Source organism: Vanacampus margaritifer, chromosome 2 (assembly GCF_051991255.1).
Source record: "Vanacampus margaritifer isolate UIUO_Vmar chromosome 2, RoL_Vmar_1.0, whole genome shotgun sequence".
Classification (NCBI taxonomy): Eukaryota; Metazoa; Chordata; class Actinopteri; order Syngnathiformes; family Syngnathidae; genus Vanacampus; species Vanacampus margaritifer.
Genome location: NC_135433.1, coordinates 52,637,857 through 52,660,966, shown reverse-complemented (window position 1 = coordinate 52,660,966; position 23,110 = coordinate 52,637,857). Strand labels below are relative to the sequence as shown.

The following is a 23,110-nucleotide window of genomic DNA, read 5'->3' as shown; positions in this document are numbered from 1 at the left end:
CTTTGTCTTAAGCTTTTCCTTTTAATCCAATCATGTCCACGATTTTTCATCATCAAGATGGGTAAATTTGTCTATTTTCTATTTAAATTTGATGCGGAGGGCATGTCCATGCTTCAATGGTGTGAGCCGATGAGTCATCGTATGGTGAAGTGAACAGTTGGACGTGCATTCAAAAGTTTGAATTAGGTTGTCCTATAAAAGGTTACAATGCATATTGGGTTCATGTAAAATTTTCACCAGAAAGCCAAATATCTAACTTTTTGAGTAGCTAACACCGTCAAACTTTAGCATGCTCCCATACATGTTCAAACAAAACCAAAAAAGGTACAACACTTGAAGGAACAAAAATCACATTAAATCAAAGCTCAGTTAAATCACACAGTTGTCAAATTGTACAACAGTTTTTATTGATCGATGATCAACTTGATCTTACACAATTACACGTATAGAAGGAATCTCTAAGTAGTGGCCAGATGTGCACTAACATAAAAGCAAAATACTTTGTAACATTTTTAGTATATGTTCAGTGGGTGCACCCTACTTATAAATGTGATGTGTCAACATGTTGCTATGACTACAGGCTTATATTTAACCCAATATGGGCGATTGCACATCACATTCGCCCAGTGGCACTTTGCTTCTTCTGTGAGTTGATTACGAGTCTGCCATCACTTCCTGCTGACTGTTAACACATGTACACTAATCTCATGATGTAGTGTTAATGTGTTCCACTCATTGTTGCCACATGATGTTAAACAATCAGAGTAGCTCATCCTCGAACCACTTACATATGGCACTCGTTAAAACACACAAACTAATATATGTTCATCGCGTGTTAGTCTGCACAAGTGGTCGAGCTATATAACGTCTGTCCTATTAAAGTAGCACTAAGGAACTTTTCAACCTTAATAAAATATTTTCATAACTATTCTGATGAAACAACTTAAAACTAGTTGAATGATACCTTTGTCATGGCCTGAGGGGGTCTGTATTATTTTTACTGGCACTAAGCAACTTTGAGGAGAATGGTAGGAACACTGCCACACAAAAAAACTGCTTTATGAGATACGTCACTTCCCCCTTTCATTACAAAGACCGGAAGTCAATCTGAGCTCAAAAACGGCGCAATGCGTTTGTCGTCATGGGAAATGTGATCTTCCTTCAGGCATAACATTACCGCTTTTGTCCACATGGCACCGCCATAATCAACAAACTGAAAGTTCCTTAGTGTTGCTAAAGCTGGTTTCACAAAGCTGAGTTGCGGAGGAAAAATGATCAGATTTTTTTTCAGTCTCCCTCAAGTGTAATCTCATTTTATAAAATATTGTAAACAGGAAATTGGGGAGGCTGTTTATTACTGTACATGAACATAATGTAAAAAGCATGTTTGTGAAACCAGCCCTGATGAATTTCTTCTCGGCATCAACTATTTAGCTGCGATGTAGAAGGAAACGGTTATGTCATTAAAATCATTTACAGGCACAAAGCATTGAGTCAGTCAGCCGACCGTACGACAGCTTGCCATAATGCACAATGTGATGAGATCGCCGAGGACCTTGAAGGGTCAAAGGTTCTCCGAGCAAAAACTTGTTGGACCGTGGCTGTGAAGTCGAATAAACAACAAGACAAAATGTTGGCGTTTGAGATGTCTGTCTGACACAGACAAACGTTAAGATCTCTGCTCTCCATTCAGCATGTCCACACCTGGGGACACACACGGCAAAGGTCAAATGAACACCTGCGTCAATCTGTTCACAAGATGTGATGTCAAACTTTCATGTACCTTCACTGTGCTGTCCACCGCTCCAGAGAAGAGGCGACCTCGGGACACGGCCAGAGCTGTGACGCTGCCCTGATGTCTGAGCAGGGTCTGGGTGCAGATCATGTTGTCCATGCTCCACACCTGAACACACAATCATTTAATCACTGCATTTACACTAGGTCGCATATCAAAGCCAAACAGAATCAACTTTTCTAACCCTTAGTGAACGATCGTAGGAGGCACTGAACACTTTGGTCTGGTCGGGCGTGGAGATGACGGCCAGAGCATAAACTGTTCCCACGTGACCTGTCAGAGTCCGCACCTGCTCTTTGGACTCAATGTCCCACACCTGGACAAGACACACAACATCTCACTTGTCTCAAACACTAATATTACAACACAGAAGTCAGACATTGTGGCAATGGGAAGAAAAGTGAATTCAAAGTGTGCGTGTGCATTTGGATCTTACATGAATGAGGTTTTCATAGGTGCCGCACACTATGTGATGATTGGTGACGGCGATGGAGTAGACACTGCCCCCACTGGTCTGCAAGACGTGGACACATTCCAAGGAGCGGATGTCCCAAATCTGAAAGGTCAAGAAGAGAGAAACAATTCTCAAAAAAAAAAGTTTTTGGGTTTGTTTGTGTGATCTGGAGGCAGCGCCACAGCCACATATTGGATCAGATAGTAATGAAATCAAAGTGTACACCAACCATTCTGTGAAAGGGACAATATGTCAATACATAATAAAAAAAATATATATATATTATTAAAAACATTTAACTGAATTTTAACCCCATTGCTCTTCATGCCAGTATGAAAAATCAACAGTAGTGTCGACCAAAATGTGAGTATTTTGTACATACCTTGATGGTCTGATATGATCCGCTGTACAGGTGGTTCTGGGAGGCCACCAGTGCTCGGACCCAGTGATTCAACCCGGTCAACTCCTTCTTCAGCTTTAACTCTGTCCCCACGATGTCCCACACCTACACACAAATGCACACAGCCACAATATTAGGAACACGTTCCTTTCAATACAGTGTCTATTGGTTGATTTTTTTCTTCTTTGTAATGTGAGCAAAAATGTATCTAAACAAGTGCGCTTCAGGCATTCCGAACTGTTTATGTTGAATACCTCCAAGTGAATATTACCTGTGTTGTCTTTTGTGCTGGCATTTCTTTTGTATTTCGCGCACATATTTTGCCTAATTTCCTTTTTTCTAATCATGAAAGAGAGCGCAGCGAAGCAGAAGCAGATTATGTAAATTGAGCTAAAGCTTGACATCACAGGAACACATGAGCATACTGTTCACGTAGTCAACTTGGCGACAGTCTTGTAGTGTAAGTAGGCTGTGTGAGTTGACAAAGGTTATAATGCCAGCCAAGGGCATTCAAATCATTTATTATGGAGGAGCTGCTAAAAGTAGCGAAACGTAGCAAAAAATAAAAACACAGTAAAGCGAAAAGGAGTGCAAAACAATATAGAGACTCTCAGACACCTCTTCTCTGCTTCCCTCCCAGTAACCATGGAAACAGATATTGCAGCCTTCAGACTCATCTATTAGTTGCCTCCTGCATAACACGCGTCCATGTTTCATGACTCGGAAGAGAGTGGAGTCCACAAATATTGTGCGAGATGAGCTGTCGCTGTACCTTGATGGCCTTGAGAGAGCCGCTAAACAGCATGTTGTGGGACGAGACCAGCGTACAAACAGGGTTGTCATGGGCACGAATGGTGTTGACTTTCTGCAAGGTCTGGATATCCCACACCTACACAAAGTGCACAACACAAGCGCACACTTTCAGTGCACCTGGATAACTTTGTTTTAAATAGCAGCTAACAATGGAGAGGAATGTTCCTTACAATGATGGTGCAGTCTGCAGAGCCACTGTAGAGGCGGTTTCTATGGAGACAAATATGCACGCTCAAATCATGCTTTGACGAATGGGCGGCCCATTCGAAGCCAGCTCGTGTGTTTGTGCAAATGTGATGATTACCCCTGGATGCAGAGCGCCAGCACGATGCCATCATGTCCTTCCAGGGTTTTCTGACATTTGTAGGTGGTGCACGTGTCCCACACCTAAGGGCAGGCAAAACTTTATGCGTGCTACTTCAACCCAGAAGAGAGACTCAAGTCTCATACATGATTTAACACTAACTTTCAGAATCAAATCCATAATTCCTAGCTTTTGTATAAAACAGTACTGTGTGTGGAAAACTTTCAGCCGAGGTGAGTGAGTGAAGGGCATATTGAGACTCAGAATAGCAATGTGATTTAAAGCGGAAGTTAACACAAAAACATTGCTTTTTACAATAATATGTTCTATGCAGCCCCACTAGTCTAAATATGGTATTCTGGTTGTTATTGTGTTAGTGAAATATGAGTTCAGTAGCAAAATCCAGCTGTTTTTTTTTATCAATATCAGAAGGCGGCCATTTTGCCACTTGTCGAGTGAAAAACACATCACAGTTGCTCAGGTCTCAGGTAAAAAACAATCACAGCTCAGCTTCAGAAAACAGGGGAGCTGTGCCTGTGTCCAAATTCACAAGGTTGGGTCCTCCGAAGGCCGAATTTGTCAGCTGCATGACGTCAGTCCTGGCGCGACTCGACAACACGCACAGACTGACACATGAATGGAGTGTCGGTCAATTGGCAATTCATTCATATGCAAGTGTGACGTCATGCAGCCGACAAATTCGGCCTTCGGAGGACCCAGCCTTGTGAATTTGGACACAAGCTGTGAGTGATTGGTCGTTGCCTGAGCAACTGTGATGTCATCTTCAGTGGACAATAAGTGGCAAAATGGCCGCCCCATGGAATGGATTAAAAAAAAAAAAAGCTGGATTTTACTTGATAATTCATACTCCACAAATGTAACATTAATCAGAATACCATGTTTAGTCTAGTGAGGTCATATATAACATATTATTGTCAACATATTTAAGGTTGACTTCCCCTTTAATAAAAACAAAAAACACATAAAGTACACTAGTTAGTGTATAGTGTGAAATAATTCCACATCTGTAATAAATGTGACCAATAAAAAGGAAACATTATGTTGGTAGTGGTCAAATTTCAACAAGCAATAAGGTGACATTGAATCTTTCAGAACAAAAAAATGGCATAACGCAATTACATTTGACAAACCAGAAAAATAGCAGCATGCTACGAGACATACATGGTTGTCTGTGTGTTTGTAAGTACCATACCAGGTTTCCAGTTGAGCCAATTACTCAGGCAGCCATCCAAAATACATCAGGCGGCAAACAAACTGTGTGAATGAGAGTGTGTGCATGTGAGTGCTGTGTGCTACCTTGATGGTCTTGTCTGAGGAGCCAGAAAAGAGCAGGTCCCCAGTGGAGTACACGCAAAGACACCAAACAGGTCCCTGATGGCCGACAAATGTGCCTTTACACTTGAAAATCTGCTGCGGGTCATATGCTACATGAAGGGGGAAAAAAGCCATAAATAAAGATACAGCGTGAAGACAGCAAACCTATTAAGATGTGAAAGAATGAGAAGGAAATTTGAATTTAAAATATATTAAAGAAACAAAGATTCTTACAGCCTAAGATCCCCATGTTGAGTCTCGCATTGATGTGGGACAGCTCGTCCTGTACAAACACATGCAAACTGGTAAGAAACTTTTGTTGTGTCCTGTTACGTACAACCTTAACTGAAAGGGAAGTATTGAAGTGGAGTAAAATTTAAAAAACTACTAATAATAAAAAAGCCATGAATTAGAACAAAAACTATAAAGCTTTTTAAACTGATGTTTACATTTGTACTCACATTTAGCATGGAAGCATCTCGGCGAAATTCCATAAGGTCCTCTCCCAGTTTACTCTGATTCTCATCCAGCATATCTTTAACACACAAATAATGTGTAGCCACCACTTGAGACAAACAATGTAAAGAAACTCTCTCTTTCAGTTTGACACTTACCAAACTTGAGCTCCAGGTTTTTTTCTAGCTGATCTAATTTCTCAGACAGTTTTCCCAACATAGAGCGCAGGAATGCAATGTCTTGGTCCTTCTGAGCTAAAGTCAGCTGCATCTCATGGAATCTGAGGGGGTCAAAAGTCAATGAGAGGACATCCAGTGAGATGAGATGCAACTGTCAGCCACTTGATGGACATGGTAAAATATACCGTATTTTCACGACCATAAGGCGCACCGTATTATAAGGGGAAGGCATGGGTACTATTTCTGTGTTTAACACACACATAAGGCGCACCGCTCTACTGGGCGCACGCACGGTTAAACATACGCTAGCTGAAAACATATGGTAGCATGCCATTATGCTAAAACATATGCTAGTGCTAGCACATGTTTTTAAAAAGGCAGCGAATGGAGTCGGCGAGCTGTAACAGTAACAGGGTTAGCTTTAACTAAGAACGTTGGGGTGACGACCGGGGCCTTTCCCTGCTGGGCCTGGGTTTCGGGGGTGCCGGCCGTCTCCCGGTGCTCCCATCTCACCATCCGCCCCCAGTGTTTCGTCCCACCACGTGGCTTGTAGGTCGGGTGGGCGCAGGTGCCTTCGCCGCTCCGCTGGCCGGCCCCTCTCCGGCACCGATGCTTGGGTACGGGGGGTCCCCGGGGTTTGGGGGGCTGGCGGTTGTTGGGGGGGGGGGGGGCGGGGGCCTGGGGTCTGTGGGCTGGTGGGTTGCCTGGCGGGCCTGGCGGGCCTGCCGTGCCCGTTTTTGCTGCGTTGGGCTGGGGGCGCGAGCCGTGTTGGGGTGAGGGGCGCTCCTGGGTTTGCTCTCCGGCCGGTGGGCCTTGCAAGGCCCGGGGGTTGTGCCTTGGCGCTGCCGTGGCCTGGGGGCCCTGGGGGGGTTGTGCTTGCTTTGTCCTGGCCGGGGTCGACGGCTCCCCTCTTTGGTGGAGGTTTTCATGTATGCCAGATCCACCATACCAGCATCTATCGAAATTCAAACACAATCTGCTTCTTCCTCTGGTCGTTGAATCGGTGGAAGCTGAAGTCTGTGGATCTCACTCTGCTCTCTTCCTTCCTTTCCTAAGTCTCCTTTGGTCTCTTGAGGTCTTCCCAATTTGTTGGAATTTAGATGTTTCTGGGGTTGGTGAAAGCCTGGTTGGTAACCCGGTGGGTAGTAGGTGATGTCTGATCGGTGCTGGATTTCACTTTCCTTTCTTTTCTTTGATCCTTTCTCGGGTCTCCTGACAACCTCACGATTCTAGCTGGATTCGGTTTAGGTGAACGGTATGGGATTTTTAATAGGTTTTAGGTGAATAAATGAGTACACACACCCACACATACAAAATAAAAATAAAAATTAAATTTAAAAAAAAAAAAGAGCATTGATGATGACATGTTGAATAGGTAAAATTACCGAATGAACCATACTGAGCTCTCTCAAAAGCATTAAAAAGGAAACAATACAGTACACTACTGTATGTAGTAGTAAAGCCCGGACACCCCTTTGCACTTTGTATGTTCCATCTCCCTCACTTCCTGCGTGAGTAGACCGCTCTGTTTTGGAGAGAGCTGTCAATCAAACAATTAACTTGTAAGTGGCTTGTTAAGCTCAAACAAGCAATAAAGAAAAAAAAGAGGACATGCTCACTGAACATGAATGCTTTAGCGCCATGGCATAAGTTTGAAGACAACAAGTCACATTGGTAGAGCGAACACGTGGGGGTGGGGGATGGGACAGGGGGAGAGGGAGAGGAGGGGCTGGATAAGTCGCCACCAAGTTTACTCTTCCGTGCTCTCATGTCTGTCCTCAATCAGGTCCATCTTTCTTGTATATAAGCAATGTGTCGCGGGAAGTCCTCCCACACAGTCAGATTTTGGACCTTGGTCCACACATAAGGTGCACCTGACTATTAGGCGCACCGTCGATTTTTGAGAAAATGTAAGACTTTAAAGTGCGCCTTATAGTCGTGAAAATACGATAAGACTGCTTGATTGATGTGTCCAGTTTGTGGAGTTGCATATCTTCACCTGTCATCCGTCTGCTGCAGAAACTCCTTCAGCCCTTCAAATTTACACATCTCCAGGTGTGTTTCATATGTGTCCTGATTACCAATGAAAGTACACCTGTTGGCAATAGGCAGCATGTGAGATGCAAAGAAGTGACCCCAAATACGGTTAGCGCAAGATGACGTGAAATTTGTTTTTAAAGCCTTACCCATATTTTGAGTGTGGACACTTGATATGCTCACATTCTTTCAGGTGCGCCTCCAGGTTCATGGTGAGCAGCGGGGGGCACGAGGGGTTGTTGGGGCAGCGGACTGGCCTGTAGTCACAACTGGCTTCATGTTCTCTGCACAGTGACAGATGTAGTGTCATGTTGAGGTGGACAAGTTCAACATTGGATGCGGTGCTTCTTCATGTTCACGTATGTCGTACTTGCGTGCAGATAGTTTGATGGTGAAGGGGCAGCCCACTGGGTCCACCTCATACGCTCCGGGCTTCCCCGCCACGGTGGTGTTGGAGGCCCCACCCGCCCCCGCGGCCGCACCACTGACAGTGGCCCTGCAGCCGTATTTACAGTGAATGAACAACTCGCCGATCTGCTCAGCAACCGCAATGTTGTTGACCACAACTGTCAGCTTTGCCGCATCCACAGGACACTTGTCTGCAAGGGGGACAAGCAGCAACGTTAAACTTAATTTCAAATAATCAACTGCAAGGAAAAGTACATTTGTATTTTATTGAGCCCAATGTGGACCCATCACAATGCATGGTGGAAAATGGATGTCAAACTTTGGATTTAGTAACTCGTCTGACAGCATTAAACTCAATCAAATGTTTACTGTAGTTGTAGATCAGATCTGCACAAAAGTTAGGACGTATTCAGTGCCATTAGTTATTCCAAAACTGTGTGAGTGCAGCAATATTGGTCGGCTGTCTGATGTGAATTGCTTTTTTGAGGTCACGCCAGTCTATCAATTCCAGGAGGGTTATTTGCTTCTGTTGAAGAGGAGTTCATTTTGTCATTTGGGTGGCTGTTCTATTGCATCAGCCACTCTTTGTCCTTTCTCCAATTGGCAGACAGAGGCCTTGATAAACATTTTTCCATTCATTCTAGTCCGAGTTATGCCTTGGTCAGACTACAAGAAAATAGCCCGATTTTGGCCCGACCGACGTGTCGCAGACAATTTTGAATTGTCATGACGTAGCGTCGCCCGTGTAGTGTGACACGTTTAACGATTGGTCGCCTGTTGTCTGGGACGATTCACGACCATCACGACAAAAGTATAGCATGTCAGAATTTTTGCTCGTCTTGTCGCACAATGTGACATACCTACGTCGTCGTCCTTTTGGTTCCGCAGCATTGACCAATAGCGAGAGGGAGCGAAACGTCAATCACACACTGACGAGCACGTTCTAGCTCCTTTTTATTTATTTATTTTAATATATTTATTTCTCCCCTGGATATCTCATGGGACTTGGCCAGACAGGTGAACCCGGGGAAAAATTAAATAAATACCCCTCTGCGGCGCTGCTGCTTGAACTCCTATAGCGCACACATTGTGCATATTTGTTGCCATTTAATATGAGTAACACACACTCTTAATAATATCAAAGGTCACATTATTTTTGATTTTATGGACGGGAGCCATGCACCTCCCAACATTGCCATCGTCAGGCAACAGCGGAGACGAGAGAGAGGAGAAACGGCGACGTGTAGAGTAGCTTACAAAAAAAATATTCTGACTGTCGCTCTAATATATATTTTTTAAGTATTTATTTGGGTATAAGTAGGGATGGGAACATCTTTGGGACAGACATATAGAGTATGTTTTTATAGAAGTCGGGCTGGGCTTTTCTCCCCCTCGAAGGGCGGTTCGTAGTGAATGCGCGTATCAAATGCACTATATACTAAAACAAGTCAAATACGAATAAATATTTAAGCAGTATAAATTACACAAATTATTCAAACATAATATAATATTTCAGTGTTTGATAACTACCGAGCAGGGAGCGAGAGCAATGCGCTCATGTTTATGCAGAATGGCACGGCCGCTCTTGTCCCGCGTGCTCCATTCATACAAACGCACCCCCTTCCTGACACTTTTCTTGTTCCGCCTCCCCGACAACCAGTGCCGACGCGGTGCTTTTGGCATTACAGCACGCGATGATCGGGTGGTGTCTTGTCGGGTTCGGACTTGTAGTGTGACTACATGTCTGGTCCATGACACAGAACGAATTAATCGGGTAATCTGACAGCGCGACTGCCGTGAAAGACAAAAAAGTCGCGTAGTTTGAGTTTGGCATTAGCAAAACAATCCCACACCAAAGACACAATTTTTCACAGTTGGGATGAGGTTTTGATGGCAGTGTAGTGTGCTTTTTTCTTCTTCACACACAGTTCAAATACCTTCCAAATACCTCAAGTTTGGCGTCATCTGTTCACCAAATAGTTTGCCAAAAGCACTTTTGAACATTGATATGTTCTTTTGCAAATTTCTAAATTGTAGCAATGTTTTGGGCACAAGTTTAACTTATGTTTTACTTATCATGACTATATCAAGAAATATTAGCGTGTATCGAGTATTTAGCAGACACTCAAGGATTACTTTTCATCTTCTTGAGCATTCTTAACTACATGTTAAAATAATATTAATAATGATAATAATAATAACAATGGCAGTCAGGAATTAATTGCATGATTCACATTCACATTAACTTGCAATTAATCGCAAATTGGGCATACATTTTGTATTGGCTCTAAATGTTCAATAACATATTTCTATTCAATTGTTTGATATTTGTTATCTAGCATAAAAGTTGAGAAATATGCTTACATAATACAAATCTGGTTGTATATTTTACTTCATTGTTTAAGTAATTGTAAAGTAATTCATAAAGTTAAAAATATACAAGTTAAAATGAGTGTAAAACACAGAGCCATAGATTTGTGTTGAGGTCAATTTTACGCCACAAAATGGCATTAGCATCATATTGGGTGTTAGATATAGGAACAGTACATTTTTATTTCCAATTTAAGAGCAAATTATTTGCGACATGAAGCAACTTGTGGACTCCTGCCCATTTTGGTCATTGTAAATTACAAGTCCACAGTCCCGACAAGTACACTATATAGATTTTTATTAGGGCCCGAGCGGCACCCTCTTGCAAGGTCCCTATTGTATCTGTAGAAATGCATTTTTATTTTTATTTTCCAAAATCAAGGACAATGTTGGGGATCCTAAAAATATACGAAAACTCAAACTTTGCACACTCGTTGGGCCTGGTGAAAATTTTGATATTTTAAAGTTGTCATAAATGATGAAAACAAAATGGCTCTGTAGTGCCCCCTAATGGAGCCCTATCCCAGCACGTTGGACCTAGGGCTACAAAAATTAGGAGCCACGTGTAGCACCCTGAGACTTACAAAAAAAAAGTCAGTAGAAGACATATCCTAAAATGTACAGGAAGTGAGCTATGATACATATATATATATATATATTTATTTATTTATTTTTAATATACGTTGGCCCAGTTTTTCATTTACAGGTGCCCCTTTGTCTTACAGTTTTTTATCCGATTGACTTCAAACTTGGGCTGTACCATCTCAAGACCTGGGACAACAATTGGGGGGGAAAAAATCTTAGCTTCTTCTTCTTCTTCTTCTATCTTCATCTTATATGTCGGGGGCAGCACATAAAATTTTGTGTTTCATATTTGCTTTGCCATGAATGAGGAAGTGCTTAATAAATCCAGTGTACAGTACATGCTTCAAACAAAATCCCAAAACTTCACATGCATCTTAATAGTCATGACCTGAAGACATCTATATGACAATATTCAGTTATAAATGTCGCGCCACTGAGTGGTGACAAGAAATTTTATTTTTTACAGAAAAGCCTTAAGATGTTGATCATGCATCAGACCGAATATTGTGACTTTTTGACAAAGAACGTGGCCATTACGTTGTCGCAAAGTCTGATGATTCACCGTGACAATAAAAGCTGTTTTAACTTGACGCAGATGATCACAGCTTCTCCAAATTTCACACATTTGATGAGTGTCCAGTCCTAAAGACATCTATGAACCTATATTTCATCATACTAATAGCGCCACTTACTAGCAAAAAATAAATACATGTTTTTTTTCTTCAGCGCTTTTCTCCAAGCGGGTTAACTACCTCATTTTTTGCTCAGAAGAAATTTTAGGCCTTCATGATGTTTTAGCAAAACAATGTTGCTGTGAAAATGCAAAAAAAGCTACGCTGATTTTGAAGGCTTAAACATGCACGAAAAATCATGAAACTTGGCACACACATCAAAATGAGCAATATTTTATAGTGTATTAAGTTTCAGCAAGATTTACTAAAATTTCGAGGTATATGAAAGAGCACAAGACCTACAAAAGAAGTCTATTGAAGCCAATTCAAATTCCAACGTGGCAGTACCCCGACATGCAAATATGCCAAAGTGGCCCGGGCTGCAAGGGCCCTTCATAGCTGCTTGCATCTCTGATTATATTTGTTATTGTTGAGTTGTGTTACTGACTAATACTGACTTTTTTTTTGCACAATCTTGTATGCTTTTTATTTTGTTAATGTGCATTGTCATTAGGAATGCAGCTTTCCAGCAAACAAGCCTGGAATAACGCAAATGATGCAACACGAGCTGGGGTTGCTGAATAAAACACACCTCACATCTAAAGAGCAGGTCACTTGGAGTCATTCCAAGTGATAAGACAAAGCATAATATAAACTCAGCTCTTGGCTCTCAAAGGGGATCTGTGAGTGAGTGCCCCTGTAGACCATTTTAAAGCTGTAGCATCTTTGCTCTGTGGTAACTGCGAACCAGCAGTCTACCAAACTGCGTTTGGGAAAGAGGTGGTAATGCTTCATAGTCCAAATGGGTCTTCCAATGTAGCTTTAATTATCCTCTTTAAACATTGTGTATATTGCCTAAGGTGCATTTCTAGAGGCTAATTCATATGTAGACGTGTCTGCTGCATTGCTGCCAGAATTTCCCCAAGTACATGACTTTCCAAATAAGGCGCGCGTGTTAATCAATGTTGAATTTTTTTTTTTTTGCACTATAGGGACGTAAAGTTAACTTGTTATTAACACACTAGTTTTGACACCCCTGATATATATAATATAACATATATATTATAATATATTATAGCCAACACTATTCAAACTCACCTGAGGTCAATGCACATCGTCTGCAGAAGGTGTGCTGAGGAAAATAATCACATTTTGTCAGTCCATTTCTAGAAATGACCACTGTCTTGGCACAACAATTTAACTAAGCTTGCTTCTCCAGTTTACTGGGACTAATTTTAAAATTAAACTAATACTCAATTACTGTGTACACTTATCGGTTAAATAGGTAACATACTTTAAGATATGAAAACATAATGCAAAAAGATAATATTAACTGTGACTTTACTGGTTATATCTTATTGTTAGTTAACATGCAAAGCAATATAACAATGGTATGCTGCTAGGCTTCTGAAAAGGAATGTTTAAGACACCAAGGTTATTGCTTTACAGAAAATGACACACAACAACACGGTGCCGATGGATAGAGGGTCAGAAAGTTTGACAGCTGTAAACTTACCCCACAAGTGGTGATAACAGGATCCTTGAAAACGTTACAGCACAACTGGCAGCACAGTTTCACTGATGGCTGTTCTGCAAATACCTGGGGCTCCTACACATGCACACAGACCATTTTGTTTCAGTAACATGTTGAAATACGCCGAAATAAAATCAAGGAAAGCAATGCCGAAAATGGAAAACCAAAACACATAAAGAAATTACAATAATTAAATTAAGTAAATTAAGTGCTGCATATGTCATGTATGCAAGTGCTGGGTGTTAGACCCACCATGTCTTCTTCCTCTTCATGCAGAGAGAAAGTGGAGCGCAAGGACATGTTGGACTCTGAATGGAGAGATCGCACTGAGATGGCAGAATCTGACCTTCGAGGAGTACCAATGGGTGGCTTAAACAAAGGGGTCATTGAAGAGAGTGTCAGATGATAAGGATTCAGATTCAGTTTGACCTGAATTTTGTGTTACCATTTTCTCAGTTGAAAAGGTGCATTATTACTAAGAAAAATGTGTGAATGAGTACCATTCCGTCATCATCATCGCGAGGGGAGTAGGTCAAAGTGCTGGAGGAGGAGGGAGTTCTTCGATGTTGCTTATAAGTGCTAGATGTTTCTGCTGAAAACAGTAATATTTTTTAATAGATTAGATCAGCGACAGCAAATAAAAATGAAATGAATTGAAAAGTAGTTGGTGATGTCATCTGTGTTTCACCTTTTGCTCCAGCAGCCACCGCTGCAAATGTTGGACCGAATGATGCCTCCATCCTGCTCTGCAGCAACGTGAGGACAATTTCACGAGTGATTGCCTTATTTAAAAACAAACAAGAACATTTGGAACATGTATTTTTGTTAAATGTGGTTTAATATTACACCTAGCTAAAAATGAAAATGTCAATCCAAGCATTATTACATTTGTAAATGTATTATACACTGAAACTTTTGTGCAATGTGCAGTACACTTATGCATCTATTTTGTCTCACCCTACAAGCTGAGTCAGCCTTGGGGGTGAAGGGGCTGATGGGAATGATGGTTGTGACTGTTTCTGTTTTACTGGATTATCTGTTGTACTATCACGTCTGGCTGCTGCTCATTACTTGCCGCACACAAACATGGGAAGGACCACAGGAGCAGCCAGGTGGTTGTCTAGGCCTGGAAAGACACATGGAAGAAAATGAAAGAACTGTTTTCACACTTATGGAATCCAAGGGCTTTATGACAAATTCAGACTATGCAAAGAAAAATTCTGCTTAGTTTAAAAGATGTCTGTTTAAATTGCAATTTGTATAAATGCACAGTCACATTGAGAGTCGTATTGCACATTTTGCACTTCATAGCTATTGAAATGTAGGATAATTAATTATCTTTGAAAAAGCCTTTCTGATGAATGCCATTGTATGGTGCAGATGTTCCTAATGGATGGATAAAAGTAACTGTGACCTTAGAAGACCAACCTTATGGGTATTAAATACAGAATTAGAATTGTCACCTATCCTTCTTAAAATACAGCAAAATAATGATTATAACAACAACAAAAATGAAAATGAACAACTCTAAAGCCACACTGAGGCAGACAGAGCCTGCAACACATAGACAAAGGGGAGCGAAGGAAGTGGCAGCCAAAAACCAACGACCCGAACAACAACCAGACTCGGCTTAAATGGAGGTATGCAAACTGTCAGCTAAAATGACAAAGGTCTCCGCACCATCTGACGGCAAAAAAACAACCAGGAGATTGCAAAAATCGCCCCGCACTACGCGTCACGGAGTGTTTGCGCAACCAGGAAATTCCCGTAAAAGGGGAACCTCTCACCAAAAAAGGGGGGCGGATACGCATAACGGACCAAAGTTGAATCTTGTCAGTTAACCAAATGTCAGTGATTTTACAAGTTTGAGCATGTAAAATGGGATGGATTATTGCAACATAAAACAAACGATCGTATCAGCTGTCAGATTGGCCAGCAACGATTTTTAACTGCGATAGTGAAGTAGCTAACGCTAGCTGAACAGGCTTGTTGGCTAGCTTAAGTTAGCTAATGTCTTCTACTAGCAATCACAACCAAAACGAATCTCTTAATATGCTCTGGTCGCTGCCAACGGATAGTTGACGTTTTCCCGTAGCTAGCAAGAGGATGTTTTATAAAAGGTGTCGAGTTTAATATACGCACATACCATTGTTTCAGCAACAGCGTTGCTCCAAGTTTGCAGACGAATTCCTAAATTCCTTTTTCCACCTTTCCCCCCACCTCGCTGAGCTCACTCATCACATGCACATACGGTGGCTAAAACATCGCAAGGCATGCTGGGATATGTAGTAGAACGCGCACTGTTGTTTGTTGGATATTTTCCTCTCCTCATCGTTTGGACTACACTACCCATGACCGACTTTGCGAAAACGCCATTGGCTCGAGCTGTCAGTAAACGCGCAATTCCCAAATAAAGCCACTATCACTCTCATGTGGCGTTGTCATTGGTCCTTGCAAGCATCGAACCATGATGCGGCAAGCGCAGGCACATTTACGGGAAACCACGGTGTAACAACTAATAAATAAATTAATCCAAAATAAGATTAATATAAAATAAAAAATAACACAATAGACAACTTATAGTAACAACATATATATATATATATATATATATATATATATATATATATATAAAATATATATGCACGCATGCACGCACGCACGCACGCACACACACACACTCACACGGCGCGCGCGCGCACGCACACACACGCACACGCACACACACACACACACACACTTCATGCCATGTACTGTCAAAAATAAATTGCAATGAAGTAAAACAAAGAACAAGTATATAGATATTTTAACCATTGATTATCACTTTTGTATACTTTATGTAAGGTAGGGTGCATATAATCACATTATTAGACAAATGCCAGCAGCACATTTGAGCAATCAGATTATATACCTTATTATGACATTAGTTTTTGTTGTCACCTATGTACTTACATAATGGTATGTTTAAATGTATAAAAGATCTGTATATTGTTAAACAAGTAGGAATATGTTATCTATTGGTGCATTTATTTATGATCGTTTACATTAATATAATTAATTGTTTATAATAATATGACATTAATAAAGGGAATTTGAGAAAAATTATTTTTGTTATTATCACTGTTATTTTCAGAAGTGCGTCAAACTAATTAACCAACTGCATTAATCAGTGGCCAAGAGTAGCTCTCTCTGTTTCAAAAAGCTTGGTGACATCTGGTCAAGTGGTTAAAACGAATTTGCCTTCAAACGAGCAGCATGCTGCTTCATCATTACGTTGTCACAAGGACTTGGTCAACTATACTGTGCAGTGTCTATGTTTTTGCCACCAGAGGGGGCTGCTTGGCCATCTTCCAATTTAAGTGTTTGAACAGTCTCTTTTCAAATATAGCCTCCATGAAGAAAAAACACACATACTACACTAGATTTTTGAGTACTGTACTCAGATAAAATCAGAGATGGGAAATCCAGGTTCAGAAGGTAAAAACGTTCTACTCAACTGGCAGGTAGAAACACCTGCGGCTCAAGCTAAACTGTGTAAGGATTTTTTTTTTCTGGACCTGGGTTTCCCATCTTTGCATAAAATGTAAACAAAAACATATATTGTGAAGATAATTTAAAGTGGTGTGATAATACATTTCAAATGTGAAAATAAATATAGTACAGTACAGTTATTGACAGAAGGGCTGTGTAACATTCAGGCCCTTGAATTTACACCTGGGGTGTTACTGCTTTTTAAGGCTGTATATTTAATGCTATTTTTAATGCATACATATCGTTGAAAAATATCCTACCAAACACAGCAGTGACTAATTAGCACTGAGCAAGATTCATATCTCAGTGTGCTGGGAGTTATCATGTTCTCAATGTGGGTTCTCACCCAAGTTCTCTAGTTTTTTTCACACATTTCAAAAACAAAACACAGGGATATTAATTTGGCTAAAATGCCCATAAGAGTGAATGTGAATGTATAAGGGTAAATAGTGTCCGTACTGGTTAGTAGTACTTAGCATTTGTGTCTTCAGTTAAGAGGTTTGTTGTTTGAATGTACTCAAACCTCAAACCTTCCTGTTTGGACCCTGTCATTCTTATGCTCCCACTTGCATGTATTTTCTGTGGTTATTCCGCCTTCCTCCCTCATTGCAAAAATGTTTATTTTAGGTTTCGTCCACAGCCGGGATGAAAACCACACTGCGGCACTGAGAGGCGCTGTCCCTGATGTTCACTCAATGTTGTAGATACTTGACAACAGGATAGTCTGGGCTTCCCTGCTTCAGCTGCTGCCCCTGTGACCTGGTCCTGGAATAAGAGGAAAAAAATGGATGGATGGAAATGAGTCTTTCTTTCTTTTTGTGCTAAGATATCTTGGCTATAATTCAGCAACACTGGACGGTTTTCGAGTGTGAACGCCCTTTTCTACGTCATACCACAGCATTTCAATCATTTTTGACTAGAGCCAATCTCAAACATGTATTTATTTATTTATATATTTATTATCCATCCATCCATCAATTTTCTGATTTATTTATTTATTTATTTTAAAGCAATTCAGAAGCTGACCTGCTGGTGTGTTTCATTTTCCTGCTGCAGAACCCAAGAGTTCTTCACTTTGAGGCCACAAATTGATGGCCGAACATTCTCAATATTTTCTGCTATAGTGCAGAATTCATGGTTCCATCACTCCTACAGCAAGTTGTCCAGGTGCTGAATTAGCAAAGCAGCCCCAGACCATCACATACCACCATCATCTTTGTCTGTTGGTATGATGCTATTTTTCTGCTGAGTTACATTCACACCAGATGTAACGAGATACATTTAAAAATGTTCAGCTTTCATCTTCTCAGTCCATAAAATATTCTCCAAAAAGTATTGGGAATTATTTATTCCTTGCAGAAGCAAGATGAGAATTTATGTTCTTTTTAGTCATCAAGGGTTTTCGCTTAGGAATTCTTGCATGTTAACCAGTACATGCTGCCCCCCACCTCTAGGCCAAAGACAGCTTGGAAAGGCTCCAGCTCACCCGTGACCCTAATGGGGATAAATTCAAGATAAAATATATGGCCGCGCCCTGTGATTGACTGAGTACTATAATTCATGCATGGTGTACCCCAGATAAAGTACAAGATAATGGTTAACTGCCGTGCACTTTTACAATTTAGCATGCTGTCAAGTTTGAATGTAGCTCAATTGCAACCTGCAGCTTGGAAGGAGGCCAAAAAGTAAATTTTTACAGAACAATGTTGCACGTGAAAATGTTTGTCTTCATTTACGCTCAGTGCAATATTTCAACGTGTCCTATGAAGGGAGAGATGACAGCAGTGACTTTTATCGGCTCATTTGAGCAGCTATGCAGCTTGGAGGAAGAGTAGGTGTGTGTGAGGAGATTTCGGCACGTCCAGATGGAGAGAGGCAGCTGTAAATAGAAAAACAGACCAGTGAGGGCTGAATGGCCGTAATGCATCCATGAATAAGAGATGTATTGAATGCAGCAGCTTTGTTGATGCGTGCGCGTGCACACAAACACACACATTCATGCACACACATATGCAGTGTATACATACACACAGCGTTCCATTAGAGGAAGCCCTGGCCATTAGTAGTTTTATCTTCTTTGTGTGGGACAGCACTGACAAGACTCCATCCTTCTGCACACACTCAAAGACACTCAATCAGTTCCAACACACAAACACATTAGGTCTTTTTTGTCTACAGTGTTTTCAACAGCTATTTGAATGGACATCAAAAAATGAGAGATGCCCTTCCACATTAATACAGATTAATACCGCGTAATTTGCACTGTTTTCATGTTAATTACATAGCCCAAACAATGTACTGTGTTTCAAATAAATCTTTGCCAGGCATTTACAGAATGATGACTAAGCACTTCTTTGCGGTCTTCACAGAACATTGACTCCTTTTGCCATTGTCTATAAAGGCTGATTGAGAATAAAACCTCTATCATCACCACATTATAATTTGATTTAGAAATTGTTTGTCTGATGAGAACAGATGACGTGATACATACAGTAAACTTGAAAAAAAAAAAATCTCATGGCAGATAATTTTTCTGTTTTAGTGCTGCTACTTGGCAATGTATTTAATATTTCCAGTTTGGTGAAAGGCCTGTTTATTTCTTAACTGATGCCGCATATGTCAGAAACATTTCTTAGTACAGCTATTATGTGAGTCTTGGCAATGTCAAATGTGCCAAATCATCTTATCTTGATATCAGCCTACTTTGAGATTGCCTCACTAAAAGGATGCACTTTTTTTTTTTTGCCAGTGATGGAGAGTCGCCACACCATCACACTGCATTCACCAAGAGTTCCGTCAGTGCAGCAATTATCATATTTGCCCATCGTTCGCTTCATAGTATACAGCGCATTTGGCAGCCTGTTCGGACTTCTGAAATTGTATTAGCCATTACATCATCACTGAATTTTTAATCACTCAAAGCACATAATGATTTGTTTCCCACTTAAAAATAGTTGATATTTGCTCTTTGATTTATTTTAAGCTTGAGCACAATTCATGACAGGTCTTATTTTTTGGGCTTTTCCAGCTGTGATTTTAGATTAACTGCCAATATTCTTCTTATTCTAGTCTTCTTGTGGTGAGATTTGTTTGTTTCCCTGTGGATGTGTGGATTTCCTCTGGGCACTCTGGCCTCCTCCCATATTCTAAAAACATGCATGTGGTGACTTTGAATTAGCAATAGGTGTGAACGGGAGTTAATGGTATATACTGTATGTGGCCTGCAATTGACTGGTGACCAGTCTGCTTCTTTTTGCATGTCAGCGAGTAGACTCCAAAATCCTAATGAGGACATGTGGTCTAGAAAACATGGATTAATTTAACTAAGCACCTTTATCTGATGTACACAGTAAGGTTCCATGTTACACAACACTCTTGTATGTATGTTAATAGGTCTCTGCACAAAATAGTGATGATTCAAATGGAGATTTGAGCGAGTATAGAAAAGCAAACATTGAATCATACATTTTCGTACTCAGATCAGATGCATGCGTCTTGTGAAGCCAAACGATATACCTGGAAGTGGATGAGTGTGTATGCTAAGTAACATGAATAGTAAAGTTAACTAGCTAATCAACATCAAATCAAATGTTCAGCAGTACTATCAGTGGAGCCCATCACAGCAGTGTATCAACACATCTGTATGTAGTTTTTTGCTGGCCTTTCTCTCACTGTCGCGTACGGCAAAACATGAAGGAAGTTTGCACCAGAGCGTGCCCAGTCCCCGGCTAATTAGCTAGCTAGCTAAGTGATAGGATGCAGCTGATCAGTGGAAACAAGGATTTATTATGTAGGCTACAACACCACTCGGTACAATAACTGACCTTTTGGCCACAATGCCGAATGGGATCCTGGTTAAAAGTAAGCCATTTAAACTCAGAAAAACGTTCAGTATGCTGCTAGCTGCCACTATACTTTCCAGTTCAATGGATACGTTTCTAAATTACTGAATGTGAGGCCTTGTAAATGCTGTGGGCACCCACCATATGGAGTAGCTGCCAAAGCACTATATAGGCTAAGTGTTAATTGGATTTAAAGCAAAGAATACAAAGAGCCTTGACTTTTTAACTGAAACTGCGCAGCTATCAGTTACGTTATCAACCTGTATCTTCCCTTCATTGTGGCGTGTTTGGGACGAACACTCCACAGTTTCTTGACGGTGGGGAGAGATGGGGTGGTAGAGGGTGCCGTCATGCTCGTCCCTGCGGACATTTAGCGTTAGCATTGCATACAACACAATTGGGATGGAAACTGAAAAACAAGAGGCCAGTTTTGAGCACAGTTGAAAACTGGAAGAAAAAAAACCCCGAAGAGTTTATTCGAGTGAACGTACTCGCACGTGCACCATGCACGAGCTTGACACAGAGGCTGTAGTTACACTTAAGGCCAGAGGTGGCAGTCGCAAGTAAAAAAGTAACAAACTCCACAAAGCACCTTTAAACACTCAAAGAGCCATTTTGGCCTTCTACCCAGATAACAATTTCATTGGGAGTCACAAAGCCTTTTTCGTGTTAAATGTGACGATAATGCTACATATGTCTTTTTTTTCCCCTTCTTTTTTTTTTTTAACTTGTACTATGTATTTTTTTAAATCCATTTATTAACTCAATGAGCCGCTACAAAGAATGTGCAATCTTTATTTCTGTTTGCAACCTAACCATTCTGACTCCTGAAAAAAGACATTTTGAACTTTCAAATAAAATAGTCAGTGTCCATTTGAATAAAAACAAGCTAAAATAAAACAGTCATTATTTAAGAAATTAAAGAGCCACATGCCGCTCTGGAGCCGTGCGTTGCAGACCCACGCATGCAGGTCTGAGCTGTAATGTAATTAATGTAATTGTACAAGCATTCTTTAGTATAAGATAAATTAACTTGAAATGGTGTATGTATTGTATGTATTGTATGAGTTTGCACAGTTCTAACAATAATATCTGGCAACCATAAGCAGAAAATACACATGGGTCTCATGCAGCCAAACAGACATATGCATGCGCAGTTGCACGCACACATGCATACTTGACCTGAATTAAGACAACAGGGTGGCATCTCTCCACCATAACTGGGTCCATTAGGGGCTAAAGTGCAGCTGAGCCACATGCCACTCCCCCACAAGCAGACACACAGGATTAGAGACACACAATGGAGGAGTAGGCTAATGTTAGGGGGCCTGGAGGGGATAGAATGGAGAAAACAATGGGTGTACGCAACAACAACAAAAAAAGCAAAACGTTTTGATATGTGTACTGTTCAAGGTACTGTTCTTCTTCTCTTAGTGCATTATTAACAGCTGGCTAGTGAGCGATGTTGTCATGTACTTTAATTGATTGGTCTATTTTTCACACACACAATCAATTTGCAGAGTGCACAACATCACCTCTGACTTTGAATTTTGTTAGTTTGTAACTTGAGTAATTTATAGCAGAGGTTTCTGATCCCAACATCCATTAAGCTGTGCATCATGAATTAATGATTAGTGCTGAGTAAGACAAATCTCCACGCTGATGGAACTCCCATAACCACTGCTGCCCCATCTGTGTGAGCCACTCCAAGTTTGAGATGTTCTCCTCCCTGCACGCAAATGGTGAGCTTTCAAATATATTGCATTTTTTGCAGAATTAAGACGTGAAAACTAGTCTGACAGAGGAAAAGAAAGATAAATCATTTAGAAACTTAGTAGAACTGGCTGGCTGTAAAAATAATCAGATTATCATTAATTATACAAAGTTAGAATGTGACAACGTATTCTTCTAAATCACAAAAAAAGTCAGACCATACATTCAATGATATAACAAATAACGGACAATGACATGACGTCATCTGTAAGGGCTGAAACACTCCCTGCACACCATCAGTAATCGATAGCCCTCTTCAATTATCACATGCTATTTCTTAAACATTTTACTTTCATTGAACACCTTATATATTCATGTGCATAATTCTGTAATAAAAAATGCAGTTTCACATTGAAATAGGAATTCACAGGACGGCTTGGAGTGACTACTGTGCATTCCAGGCAAGTACTTAGTACTTAGTTGATCAAAAATCTATATGCAAAATCAGATCATGGATCTTGCACGATATATCAGGAACAATCGAGGTATGCATGGTGTCTATGACTTTAAATGTTGTGTAGTGATGGTCATCTAGTTATCAAAAAATTAATGTTCTGGCTGACTGGTCGAGATGCAATCATCATTTAAAATGTTCACCACTATGCGGGTACCATTTTTCAATC

General features: G+C 40.7%; 1 protein-coding gene across 2 annotated transcripts; it reads right to left on the bottom strand.

Annotated features, from left to right (window-relative positions):
• Positions 1–365: 365 nt before the first annotated feature.
• Positions 366–15,641, bottom strand: traf7 (TNF receptor-associated factor 7). Of its 2 annotated transcripts, none has more exons than XM_077558999.1 (22): positions 15,488–15,641; positions 14,299–14,467; positions 14,030–14,123; positions 13,842–13,933; positions 13,594–13,710; positions 13,324–13,416; positions 12,906–12,939; positions 8,144–8,372; positions 7,923–8,057; positions 7,736–7,831; positions 5,716–5,837; positions 5,563–5,636; positions 5,336–5,384; positions 5,084–5,211; positions 3,767–3,849; positions 3,633–3,672; positions 3,422–3,538; positions 2,632–2,754; positions 2,232–2,351; positions 1,980–2,111; positions 1,784–1,903; positions 366–1,704 (listed from the first exon to the last, which is right to left on the bottom strand). In XM_077558999.1, exons 3-22 carry the CDS (start codon positions 14,079–14,081, stop codon positions 1,690–1,692), a joined length of 1,971 nt encoding a protein of 656 aa, XP_077415125.1. In that variant the 5' UTR covers positions 14,082–14,123; positions 14,299–14,467; positions 15,488–15,641; the 3' UTR covers positions 366–1,689. The 2 variants fall into 2 exon arrangements, with proteins under 2 accessions (XP_077415125.1, XP_077415126.1); XM_077559000.1 differs by having other exon boundaries at positions 13,842–13,930.
• Positions 15,642–23,110: the final 7,469 nt, after the last annotated feature.

What these genes read in the sequence shown, in the direction of transcription:
- traf7 (XM_077558999.1), bottom strand. Translation starts at nt 14,081, where the DNA reads ATGGAGGCATCATTCGGTCCAACATTTGCAGCGGTGGCTGCTGGAGCA. An exon ending in CTGCAGCAGACGGATGACAG is followed by an intron (nt 5,838 to 7,735) that starts GTGAAGATATGC and finishes TGACCCCCTCAG; the next exon opens with ATTCCATGAGATGCAGCTGA. An exon ending in GAGATGCTTCCATGCTAAAT is followed by an intron (nt 5,385 to 5,562) that starts GTGAGTACAAAT and finishes GTGTTTGTACAG; the next exon opens with GACGAGCTGTCCCACATCAA.